The sequence below is a fragment of the Onychostruthus taczanowskii genome, unplaced genomic scaffold (genome assembly GCF_017590055.1).
Source record: "Onychostruthus taczanowskii isolate IOZ18803 unplaced genomic scaffold, ASM1759005v1 scaffold31, whole genome shotgun sequence".
Taxonomy (NCBI): domain Eukaryota; kingdom Metazoa; phylum Chordata; class Aves; order Passeriformes; family Passeridae; genus Onychostruthus; species Onychostruthus taczanowskii.
This window is the reverse complement of record NW_024500461.1, coordinates 3,928,018-3,941,479: the sequence shown is the minus strand read 5'-3', so window position 1 is coordinate 3,941,479 and position 13,462 is coordinate 3,928,018. Positions and strand designations below refer to the sequence as shown.

The following is a 13,462-nucleotide window of genomic DNA, read 5'->3' as shown; positions in this document are numbered from 1 at the left end:
TCCGCTGCATCGTGGATCTCCATGGGCTGCAGGGGCACAGCTGCCTCACCATGGCCTGCACCGCGGGCTGCAGGAGACATCTCTGCCCCGGCGTCTGGAGCAGCTTCTCCCGCTTCTTCCCGGACCTTGGTGGCCAAGGGTTCTTTTTCTCACGCATATTCTCACTCCTCCCTCTGACTGTTGTTGCCCAGCAGGCTGTGGTATCTTTGTGTTATCAGAGATTTGTTTTTAAGACCACAGTTGCATCAGCAACAAGTTGGGTATTATTTAACCTTCGCTAAATTGGTTTGTTCAATTTCACATTAAAAAAGCACCAGAATGGGCGACTCTTTGAAACAATGTGATATCCTATATTTTACTTGGATGCAGTAGAAAGAAAGGAAGTGTTCAGCCTGGACGGGTCATGTAGCAGCATCATGCTGGTGTGCCAAGCTGGAAGAGCAGTTGGCAACTGTTAAAATGTAACATTCCATCCTGGCTAACAACTGCTCTCCGTTCAGTTCAACAGTTCAGCCACATGGAGAAGGTACCACATGCTTCCTTCAACTATTTTTTGTTTTAGCTACACTATCCACTGACTTTTATGTCATCTGAAGGTTTGGCATTTGGAAGAAAACTGCTTTCAGGATAAGATTATTTGCCTGCCTGCTGATAGCTTTAATTCAAAGAAGTACTTAAGTTCCACCTGGTAAAAATCCAGGGATGGTTTTAGGGCTCTTGGTTAGTCCATCTATTTTTAAGGGTCGGGAAGTTAGGTGTTAGCCTGGGAGATGGGCTTTGTGTCTCAGGGAGGGCCCAATTGTACTGACTACAATCCAAAAGTTTTTGGAGATGCTGCTCTTAGACATAGCTGTTAATATCTGAAACTGGGAGAAACCTGCTTCCAAATATTCCAATATTTTCAAGTAGGGCCTTGTTTTCATTAAAAAAAATACGCAGAAACTCATTTTGAAATAATCCCCAACCTGGCATTTACAGTTATCAGGTGGGATGTCATTCACATCCAGGATATAAGCCTGATTTTACATATTCAGGGTAAATCTCATGAGTCCTTACCTCTTTGGCATTACAAGTTTATCATATATTTGAGAAAGATACCTCAGGTTATAAGGATAAGTGAATTGCATCATCAGAGATGATCAGGTGCTAAAATCTGAACTCTGATGAGACAGAGATGTGGAACAACAATTTTATGACTAACAGAAATTACTTGTGTTGTGAAAGTACTGTCTCTGCACTATTGCACAGACTTTTTAGCTGGTGCCACATTGATCCATAGAGGGACAGGAGCAGTATGAGTATGAGTAAAGAAGCAATAATTAAACAAATCTATGTAGACAGTCTATTATTCCAATTAGGTTTTTGTTTGTCATCTTTAAAAACAGCTGAAGCTGGAAGATGGTGCGAGCAGTGTAATAGCAGTAGTGCCAACATCAAGTCCCAAATTTTTTTAGTTTTTGTTGGGAATCTTTCTGGGTTTTGTTTCTTATCACATGTTTTCCCATAGATTCATGTCCTTTAATAGTAAGGCAGTACAAGGGCAAGATTTGCACTTGTACAGCACATTTCATTGGAGATTGATCTGATTTTTCCATTGTACAGAAAAGTAAACTCAGCCACATGTCAGTTAAATGACTTAAGAGATTTTTTTTTTCCTTCCCACCAGCTTATGAAAAGTCTCCAGTAAACTAAGTAGACTTTTTTACCCCTGTTCTAATCTAGAAACAATTTTACATCTCCAAACACCATTGACTTAGCTCAGTAACTTTTGACCTAGACCCAGAACTTACGATAAAAGTCGTAAAAGACAATTTGAAATGTTGTAAACTATAAGAATGTGGTCCCATAAAGTCCTGACCATATGTTTATAGCAGTGTGAACTGTCATATATTCAATCTTACGTTCACACAGCATGTAGTAATCCTTTTGTTCCATTTTGATTGTTATATTTACAACTCCTGAAAACTGTTTTCTCCTGCAGCAAAACTACAGCAAGTTCTCCTGTTTCTGGGAGACAGAGCCCGTAGGCTGCAGGAGGATAAGCTGTGACTTCTTTCACAGAAAACCCCGTAATATAAATGGACTTTATTTGCCACCTAGTAACAGTGAGTAAAAATATTTTCTAAACAATTTGTTCATTAGAGTAATGAAATAAACAAAATGTCCTTCCAGTGCTTATGTTATATATAGTAAGGTCAAGAAATGCACCATGGTGAATCAATCAAGTATGATCTGCTAGCGCAGCAAGTTTAAGGGAAAGAAAGGAATTTGTATAGGATTGCCACATGAATTATTTTAGCTGTCATATTATGAATCTTCATACCTATTAGTGATATAAAAGATGAAGTCACATTTACGTTGCTGAGATCCATGGAATAAAAATGTTGCTTAACTTGAATTTCTGATAGATGAAATCTGTCTAGTAGTTCAAATGGTTAGTATGCAGGTAATAATTTAAGAGAAATCAAAAGCAATGTGTGTGGTGGGAGGAGGAGGTTGCTAGGGACACCAATATCTGTTGATAGAGCACAACATGTATGGATGAGATGCCCCTTGTAGAGACAACATCAGATTACAGAGCTGTTTGTGCAGATGTATTTCCAGTTTGTTGTTTTGAATAAAAATCTGGGGCTTGAACATAGCTTAAATATTACTAAAGTACAGTAATAGTGTGTAAGGCAGCACTCTTATTTGTGAAAAACTCCATTACAAGTCAAGTTTTTTCCTCATCCGTTTCTAAGAGGAGCTCTTGACTACCAGAAATCCTGGTAGACAGCTGGAACCTGGAACAGGGTAAGAGTCCAGGGCAAACAACAAAGACAGCTGTCAGAAGCAGGAGTGAGGAGACCAAGTCACCATGTTCCTGAAATTGTCCCAGGAAAATGTAGCTTGTCATATCCGGGTATGTGGAGCCTAACTAAGCACGCAGGATCAAGGCAAGACCTGGAGTGCTGTTTTTCCAAGTGCCCATACTGCCTTCAGCACAGCTCCCACTTACATGGCACATTTTGGCAGTGGTGCAAGTCTGAGACTGTACCTAAAAGGCACTGTGGGCAAGGGTGTCCTGTGCAAGGGCAATGTCCAACAATCACAGCTGGAGAACGGACCAAACCCTTTTACTTTTTACTGAAATATGTACAAGTTCAAAGCCTGTGTATGCCACAATAGCATTGCAGATACTAAGCCTGCAATTTTTTTTTTCTTAAAAATCTTGTTAAACTAATTTAAGTTTAATTTGACTTATTCTACATGGAGGTAAAAATAGCCTGTTCTGAACACTGAAAAATGCTCCATCAAGTTAGTGATGTATCTTACACATCTCTTACATGAGATACAACAAATCTAATTTGCAATCGTGTTATGAGAATAGGTTTAACATTATATATATGCTGCTGATAGGCAAGCAAGAGATGCACAAGAATAAAAACAACTGGAATAATAGAAAAATGCCTACACTTTCTTTTAGACTGGAAAATATATCAAAGTTCAATATTTTTAATATAATGCACAGAAAACTGTGGTTGAAAATCGTTCAGCTTGAACAATACCCATAGACTCACCATCTTTCATCATGTTTCTTTTTAGTTCATTGTATTTCCTCGCTCTTGCAATGTATTATCCCAGTACTAAAGCCATTTTGCTGAAAATATTATGTGTCTAGATAAATTTCTTAGGAAATTAACATATAAATTCCTTATAAATAATGTATTTCCTGATTTTTTTTTTCTTATTAAGTGTAAATTATTTTTGTGTACTTCACATTCCTTTACAAAATCTACATTTTGTCCTAGTAATGAGAGTTGAGATTTAGTTTGATATAAAAAAACTCTTCAAATGTGCTTAGCATTGCTGAATTCTTCAAAATGGATGCTGTAGGGATTGATACAGCATGTTTGCAACTTTTTAAAATAGTGCAGTGAGGAAAATGTTCCTCTTTTCAAAAATCTGTATTCATCAATGCCCGTGTCTGTTCAGAGGAGCTGGCACCTGTGTTTTTCATACTTTCTGGAGGTGGAAGGTGCTCTCTTGCCAGCCTCTGCACAAGATCATGCCTAATCTTGATAATGTTTTCAGAAGTATGCCTGCTGCTGTCAGCCTGGTTGTGATACTTTAGTTTCCTTCTAACAAAAGAAATTGAATGTTCTTATCTGCAGATGTCCCATTGAAACAGGATGTCCAAGGAGGCATTCTGCATCAAGCCCATCGTCAGGACTCACTCAGAAATCAAGACAATGTTTTAGTACCAATTCATCCTCCACTGATTATAAACCTCAGTGATGAAGAGGATGATGAAGAGGATGATGAGGATGATGATGAGGAAGACAACTGTAAGCAGTTTTTTTTCTTTTATAAGCAAGTTGTAGGGGTTTTGTCAGCTCTTGCAATGTACCTCACAACTGATTTATTGTAATAACCGTGAAATTTTTAGAAAAGAGTTGTTGAAAAGTTTTTTGAGATAGTTTTCAGCTAATCTTTAAAATGTTGGAACTGGTAGTTACCAGATGTGAGCAAGGCAGTATTTTCTAAAGCCTGCAATCCAATTCAAATGGCCATAAAAAACTCTTCAAAATTTTGGGATGAAATTACAAGTTTAGGAGGTACTTTGTTTCTGAGAAATAAATTTTTGAACAAGGGCTGTATGCATTTGTCAGTGAAGGTGAAGTCACAAGTTTTTTACAAAAGACAATTGTGTGACTTTAACTTAAGTAATTTTTTCAGCTCATTTACCAAACTCTGTAGGCAGTCATTTTTTAGAGAAAGTTAGTCTTAAAGCTAGCAAAGACAATTTGTGCAAAACTCTCCAGTAGTTTAACTGAATGTTTTTACATTTATATATACACATATATGTTAATACTGTTAAACCATTGACCGTATCTCACTTAGAGATAAGAGACTCATAGGGATGGAACAAATGCCACATTCCTGGAGAGCAAAAAGTGAAAGAATGACCTACTTTCAAACATGCATCCAGCAACTTGCTGTGCTGCCCCAACCCACTTTTCACTTTCCCACTGCCCATTGGGATGGCTGGTAGACCAGCCTTCTAGTGCTTCCTAACTTGGTTTCAGCCTGAATATGCCACTTAAACAATACAGAAAGTAAGGCTTTGCTAATCTTCATAGCCTTAACTGCGAGAGATCTGGAGCACTGACTTCACCAGCTGTGCCAGCACGCATTACAAGGTAGTAACTTTGGGCAAAGGTTTTGTGACAAGCACTCGCTGGTGACGCATTGAATCAGATTTCCTTGTGGGTATAAATGAAAGATTATTTTGAAAATGAATATTGGAGATATGTTTGAATCCTGTTGAATTAACAAATGTTTGCTTTTTAAAATGTGTTTTAACTGCAATCCCATTGTACATGAAAATACCTGATATTAAGTAATAATTTTTCAGTCCAGAAGCACAGGTTGCAGTCAAAACCTAAAATAATCAATGACAAAAAGTAAAGTCCTTATCATATTTCATTATTAAGAATTAATTAAGGTATTTGTATAGTTATCTTATAATCTTTTATAAATATTTCCTGCAGGTGTTTCTAACTGGATGTCTAAGACTGTTATAGATATTGAAGAGGAAAGAGCAATAAGGGATATATGCTATAAATCTGGTAAATATGAAATTAATCATTCTTTCTTAAAAGCAATGCTTCCAATACAGTAAACTTTAGGGCTTTTTTTTTTCCCTCTTGGGGCATGTGTAGGAGAGTATTATGGAATTCAGAATCCTTACAAACACCAGTCAACAAAAACTGTGTCTTCACTGTGGCAAGATGAGTTATTACCCTTGGAAGTTACTGAACAAAACCTGCAGAAAGGCAAGTATTTTGATTTGGTTGGATTGAATTTATCACTTCTAAAACTGCTGTAACAGGGAGAAACTATTACGATTTCCTCCGTGCTTTTTAAATTTAGTGAAAATAAAATATTGCAGAAACATATTTGTATTTGTCAGCAAATTACACAAACACTTAATTCTTATTTGCCATATATGTAGTCACACTAGTGCTGATTACCTGCATCAGCTGTGGGTAGAAAAGGTAGAAATGGGCTATTAACCCAGTCTTTTCTGATATACACAACATAATTACTTCATATAATTTCGTGATTAAGATTTATGTAGTCTAATTTTAACAATCCTAAGGTTAGGAATGTAGTTTAAATTTCTCATCTCGGCTCTCTGGTGAAAATGAAGAGAGACAATGTATCTCCTTTTTATTGAATCACCAGGCAGTGCCTAAGGGTGAGATGAGCCACTTTTCCATAGGTGCTTCATGACCTCTGCTGACTATCTTGGGTGTCTTGATGTTAAAATGTATTGTTAAATCAAACTTTTCTAGAAATAAATTTAGATTAAATGCCTCCTTCAATTTTCTTGTCAAAGAGAAGAACAAAAGAGTTACACTTTGTTTTGAATTCTGGACTATCCAACATAATTAAGGTCAAAGGAATATAAATTTATAAACATTTACCCCAGTTCTTATGGTTTTTCATTTACTAATCTCTTCTAATTTCTAAATTTGAAATGTTTGATATTAAAATAGTTTTCTTAAATTCTTTCTAACAAATATATAGATATATTTAGTCTATAGGTGAGAGACTCAGTGACAGATGTGTGAACATATCTTTTAAGAAGTGTCTTTATTTAGTGTCATCTATCATTAGATGCATTAATAGATACAGATTGATATGTTTCTCTAAAACAGTTTTCATTTGAGTTCTCTGAGGCTTCAGGCATGACATGCATTTTGAAAATGCCATAAATTCTATTACATAGGATTAATAAATATAATTCATGGGTAGTGAGAAGCTCATGAATAAGCAGGTAATTTATAGCTAGGTCTTTACTTTGGAGCCATAGTCTTCTTTAGTCTATGAATTATGATGTTTTCTTGTAGAGCATGAAAGATGAAATCAGTTACACTAGACAGGATTCAAATAATTAATAAAAGAGAAAGAAGGTTATGAAATGAGAGATTAAGAGAAATTACACTAAATCAATGGCTCATAGGGGTGGGAGGAAGAGAATGTCAGTGCCATTACCTGTGCTTACACACAGCTAAACATTCTTTTTGTTGCCTTCCCAGGTGATGGTAACACAATTCCTACAAGATTTAATAATACAAGAAAAGAAAAGGAGAATTCAGAAAGGAGAGTATCAGTAGAGAGTATTCCCAGAACTGATCACAAATCCTTTGACAATGGAGGTAATATACTGTAGCAACAGCTTCTCATTGCTGATGTCAGGTGGTAAATAAAATAATTAAATATGCATGCATTAAACTTCCCGATTTTGCATTTGAGTTATTATATGTTCTTTATGTTTCAGACAGTCTTTCTCGTGCTGAACCATTAATTATAACAACGAATCATAAACATTATTTACGATTATGTATTATGCTTATTTTAGGATTGCACTGAAAAAAATCCTTTATGCAGATTGCAGTTGAGTTTGGGAAAGAAAGGGTTCAGTGGAGTTATGAAAAAGCAGGCATAGAGATGCAGATGAATTGGCTAGAGCCCGGTGCTAGTAACACCAGGGACATGGGTTTGATCCCTGTATAGGCCATTCATTTAAGTGCTGGACTTGATGATCCTTGTGAGTTCCTTCCACCTCAGAATATTCTGTGGCTGTCTGAAGTCAAAATGCTTTCAAAAACTGTTACCTTTGTGAGACTATCCTTAGTTAAGATGAATAAGCTTTGTATTTTTCAGTTATCCTACACAGAAAAGTAGCAAAGCTGCAATCCTGAAACTTGTGTAACAGGATCCAATCCCTCTGCATAATCTTGGTTGACCTTAATGAAGACACACTCTTTTGACCAATTGAGTTCAGTGTTGAATCTTGTCATTAAAGTTGAAGAATGCCCCATTCTCCTTGAATTTGCTTAATACTTGGTAATATTCAATCCTTTTTTTTCATAAATATTTATTAATGATAAAATTAGTAGTAATTGTAGTATTCTTTTTCTCCCCTTAGTTTGTAAATGCAAAGTAGTGCAATACCATGCTAGGGCTGCTTGCTCTAGCTTGGAGCAAAGTGGTGTGTGTCTTCTAGTTCCAGAACTATTGCACAGTAGAAATGAATCTTACATTCTACATATTTTCCTGTCACCTTTATGTACAAAAGTATCTTTCTTTTTAGATAATCTTTATGTCTGTATAAACAGTTACCACTGAGCCACAATTCAGTAATTGAATCTCTGTTCACAATTATATGTATTTAAAGCTTTTAACAGACTATTTAACAGTTCTGCTTAACAGACTATTTTCTCTAATTTTTGTGGGCCTTATTAAATCAGTTATTTGGTTTCTACTCACTTCAGCTAAAAACATGCCATTTAAAAACAGACTCATTGCATTGTTCACCTTTCTCAGGGTGCTCTCAAGTATAGATAACTATGAAATTCCTTTCCTACAGGAGGTGGTGTTTCTGTGATGCAGAGGAACACATTTGTTGATGGGAACAGATTTGAGGCACTAACTTGGGAAAAAGAACTAATTGCATCAAAGTATTCCAATGTGAAAGGTACTTCATTATTATATATTGGCAAATTTTTAGATTAGATTACTTTTGTTCCTCTGCAAGTGTGGTGAGCATTATATATTTTGTGTAAAACCAATCTGAAGTGAAATTTCCATTAACAGTGTGAATTCTTTCACTGTGAGATGACAGCAATTGTTGTATGTTATGGTTTCATTCTGCTTCTTTTGGCCAGTTTACATCCTCTGATACATTCAGTTATGAGTCCCTGAGTTAGTAAAGACTTTGACGCTCACATTAGATCATAGGGAATGCTGTGCACTTTCCACTTTGGACAAGTAAAACAAATTTGGTTGTACGTAGTATGTCACAGAACACAGGACTTAAAAAACCAGTAAAAATATAGTTAAGGAAAAAGCGTAACACTTGTGATAGAGTGTTTTTTTCAAAAACTCACATACAGCAAATTAAAATATCTACACCAAAGTAACTTAATGATAAGTTTTATCCTTTTCACAGGAGAGTTCCAGAATATATTTGTTAATTTAGAAAATGCTACTGTAAGTAGATTGTTATGCAGTTATTTCTTTGCCTTTTTAGAATAAAAGGGGAAAAAAGGACAGAGTTTTGTCTTTAAACTAACCCAGAAACTGAGACAGAAGTAGAGCATTTCTGCCGCATTTTGGCCTGAAATAAGAGGAACCAAAAGTGCTTCTTTACTTTTTCAGGAAAAAAGGGAGAACAAAGCTCCATCTTCCCAAAGAGTAGCAGGGCCAGGAGAAGAATAATGTGGTTACTTTACAATGCAACTTTCCCTGTCAAGTTCAGTTTGTAGTTTGAAGTGGGCAGCCAGTATGCAACCAGTGCTGTTGCAAATTTATCTCCATCACTTGTAGTGTTTTGTTGTGTTCATGCACTGCACGTGTCCAGGGTGTATCCAGATGCTACAGGCACAAGTCATCGACGGTTCGGCCAGGCATCCTTTGAAGTGCATGGGTTGGTGTCCATGGGCTCAGCCATGGGAGTTCCAGAGGTCCACACCTATTTAGTGTAGAGAAAGGATGATCTGATTTTTGCATTTAGAGTTAATTTTTGAGTTGCTCTTCAAGATTTCTTCTGCTACAGGAAATACCGACACTTATGCTTTCCTTCTGGGGAATGGCACTTTTAGAATAATTAACATGTGAAACCAACTTCCACCCAAAGGGACCTATTTATATTAGGAGATTATAAAATAAAAATACCACAGTATTTTTGGCTATGAACATTTCTTATGCTTTCCAAAAAGTGAATACATGTTATTTTGATCCCTCAGAAACAAGCTACACTGAACTGGTAAAGAACCACCAATTTAAGGAAGTAAAGGAAAATAAAAGGATTTCTGAGGAGCGAAGAAATTCAGCTAATGCAGTAACTGGCAAAGGTATTTGGAAAAAATCATCAGCTTATTCATTTCTGTTTACTAAACTGTGAGATGTTTTAGCACTATCTAGTAAATTTCTGTTCTTAGTGTCAAGTATGGACGACCCACACTTGGATTTGTCTATCTACAAAGAAAATTTTTTTAACCTTGTTTGGTCTCCAGTTGCATGCACTATGTGAAATTTTGAATAATAGGACAACATTTTTGGTTATATTTTCACTTTTAGGAATTCACACTCCGGACCCCAAAGGAAAACCAGGCTATCAACAAAGGGGTCAAAGTAAGGAGGATGAAACTGCTTCTTCCAGTCCATATGGGAGAGACACTGGAAGATACACTCATTTAAATTCTCCAGAACCTCGACGATCAGCTTATGTCGTCTACCGGACTGTCACTCAAAAACCAAAATTCAGTGGACCTACAGGTGAGTTCCTATACTCAGAATTCTTAAAATGCCTGTCTATATTGTGCTGCTTTCAATTGGGTCCCTGCAGCTGAATAATAAGTTATTTATGCTTAAATACAGGCATGAGTAAATTTGATCAAGCATCATTTTCACAAGTAGATTTCAGCCATATCCAAAGACAGAAATGTAAAGATTTATAAAGCTTTACAGTTTGTCAGACAGAATATTCATGAACATTAATTGATCCATCTTTACAGCAGGAATTCATGGATGCAATGAAGTGGTCATGTGCACAAATATAGTGATCCGCACTTTTTACAGCATGTCTTATGGGATTTATTATTTTCAAATATTTAATAAACCTTGAAAACTCCACCTTTAAGCTCTTATTTTATTCTAATTACTTATAGTAGAAGTATGTTTTGCAGTAGAATTTCAGTTATGTCTCAAGAAATGTTTCTTGTTCAACCCTATTTTTCCCAGTAGGAAATATGCTGCTTGCTTTGCAGCATATATTTCCATAATTGGGATTTCACTGGAGTTTTCATGATTATGAATTTGTATTCGTTTTCATTATTTAGGATTATTTTTTGTCTTGAATAAACAAGGTTTTGGGTCATATTCATACTTCTGTTATCGATTTAAATGCAGTGTAAATCTTTGTGTTTAACATTAGTATTATTTTTTTCACATTAATTATGCTGGACAGAGGACTGAATATATTCTTTCTGCTGCTCATAAAAGATGGTACTTTCCTTCATCTTACTCTACTGTCTTTTTGATGGTACATGCTATGTCATTAATTTGACAAGAAGCCTACAGGTAGGATTCTGAGTCTTGCATCTTTCTTTCTGGCAATCTGCTTCAGATTTATTACACCTTTCACTTTATTTTTGTCTTGCTAATATATATAGCCTCACCCAATCTAGTACATCATTTGGGCTTTATTTGAATTTTCAGTTTCTCTGTTCATGGTTTCTCTGGATTATTTTATCATTTGTCACTTTGTCAACAGATTTAGTGGTAAATAATTTAAATGATCAGAAATCAAAAGTCATTTCATCTTGGCAGTTTCAGTCATCTCTCTTAAGCTGGATTCATTCTCCATTTTGAGGTGCCTCCCTGTCTTAATTTCTAATAACAGGGACCTCCTTCAGACAGAGTAAAGCCTACTTTAAGGTGAATAAAGTAAAGTGTAACAAATTCCAACATTGGTGCTTTGTCTTCAGAACAAATAGTTGTGTCTTTTGTCTTTTTTCTTTGAATATTTGCTTTCATTAAATGTAGACAAGGTGGTATAGAGATTATAGAGAGAAAATTATTTATGTGATGTGAGGAATACATTTTATTAAATTTTCAGGTTAAAAAAGGATAGAACATTTTTGAAAAAATGGGAATTGGCATTTTTCTTGTAAAAGCAATCATTCATATTTTTGCTGCCTTTCTTTCCAGCAGTACCTGAGTCCTATGGTCAGAAAGGCTCCAAACAAAAGAATCAGCCTGACACCAATAGGAGATTTTGGACACAAACAGAAAACTATGGTAACATTTACACATTGTGTATAAACTGAAAATTGTAGGATTATTACAAAATTAGTGTTTTTAATTAATCACATTAAGATGGAATTAAATGACAAATATTAATAATATTAATTTTTAATCAAATTTTAAAAAATTGTTTGTGATTAGGCAGCATATTCTGAGGCACAATCAAATGTCTAGCAAAAAGCCATAATATAACCTTGTATATAGGGCTTTCATAAGCAGGGATAAAACAGAAGCTGTTGATGTCTTTGGGAAGCTCTTCAGCCCAGGAACATTCCCTTGGTTAAAACCAAGGATGTTGGTAGCAGAATCTCTTCTTTTGGAAGATCACATGAGCCTCATGGAAATGCTACAATGCTGCAAATTATCTTTGAAGTTCTAGAGCGAGTCTGCCTTTAACACTAGCTTGTGTTTCAGAGGCGGTATCTCACTCATCTGATACATTCCTTGAAACTTCAGCCAATGCAATATTTAATTCACATATCAGACTAAGGGACTCTTTCCTGAAATTTTGGCTGAAGTTAGAAAACAATGTGTATGTTTTTCCTACAGGCAAATATACTTCAGGATCTTCTAATTCACCAGCTTGGAGGAAAAGAAATCCACAAGCAAAACCATTCTCTAAATTTAAAATAACCATTCAGGTAACTGATAAAAATGGTTACAATTCTGCTTTTTTAGGAGAATTGGTATGTCTCTGCCCACCTAGAAAGTGTAAAAGTGCTTGTAAAACTTCCTCATTCAAAACCTGCAAGATTCTGATCAATTTTGAGTAGCTGAAAGAGCAGTTAATAGTTTTATTTGTTTTCAGTCATGTACCTTTGCCTGAATAACTAACCTGTGATTTCTTTTTTTTTTTTTTTTTTTTTTTTTTTTTTTTTTTTTTTTTAACAATAATGCTTATATGAAAGCAAAGTGCGTACTCTAAAGTGCTACAAAAGGCAAGTTTTGGGTTCTAGCACCAGGCAAACACAGTAGAAACCATATGAATTTGATCTGTTTCTGTGCTGGATTGATTGTGAAGCTTCAGCCATGGCTGAGCAATAAGCAGCTGAGGTCTGAAGCCATGGCTACAAAATGTTTGCAAGATACCCTAAAGACCATGCATACATTTTACAACTGCCTTGAAAGCTGAGATTAGAACCTCTGTCTCATGTTTCACCTTGAAATTTTACTTCTTGTTTCTGAAGGAGCACGTAGTTTTACTCTAAGAAATTATGCACAGAATTTTGTGTATATCTGTTTTGACAGCAGAGTAAAGAAGACATGGAAGTGAATAAAAAAGGAGAAAAAGAAACATCTAAAGGGAAATAAGGAAATTATCAACTTGGATATCCAAAGATGAAGAAACTGCAAATTCCAAAAAGAAGGTGAAGGAAGGAAGCACACTATAGTGTTTCAAAACTGGTTAAAAATTCTTAAAAGTATGCTCTGCATGGTGACATATAAAGATCTATATCCACTGTGTTTAATCTACTATAAAATTTTGGCACTTGAAGTTATTTTTAGAGACTACGACTCTACATCATAGACTAATAGTTCATAGAGAAAAAATCCCTAAGCAGAGTCTTCTCATATTTTATTTGATAGATTTTTAAGGCAT

At 35.5% G+C, this 13,462-nt stretch overlaps 1 protein-coding gene across 1 annotated transcript; it reads left to right on the top strand.

The window, feature by feature from the left end:
- The first annotated feature begins 50 nt into the window (after positions 1-50).
- CUNH12orf50 (chromosome unknown C12orf50 homolog) lies at positions 51-13,173 on the top strand. Its single transcript, XM_041409741.1, has 11 exons — positions 51-200; positions 1,982-2,105; positions 4,155-4,328; positions 5,535-5,612; positions 5,706-5,819; positions 7,089-7,208; positions 9,801-9,908; positions 10,135-10,332; positions 11,767-11,856; positions 12,412-12,503; positions 13,114-13,173. Exons 1-11 carry the CDS (start codon positions 51-53, stop codon positions 13,171-13,173), a joined length of 1,308 nt encoding a protein of 435 aa, XP_041265675.1.
- The last annotated feature ends 289 nt before the right edge of the window (positions 13,174-13,462 follow it).

Coding starts and splice junctions, on each gene's coding strand:
- CUNH12orf50 (XM_041409741.1), top strand. CDS start 51: ATGGCCTGCACCGCGGGCTGCAGGAGACATCTCTGCCCCGGCGTCTGG. Junction 4,329..5,534: donor TGATGATGAGGAAGACAACT/GTAAGCAGTTTT, acceptor TATTTCCTGCAG/GTGTTTCTAACTGGATGTCT. Junction 11,857..12,411: donor GACACAAACAGAAAACTATG/GTAACATTTACA, acceptor TTTTTCCTACAG/GCAAATATACTTCAGGATCT.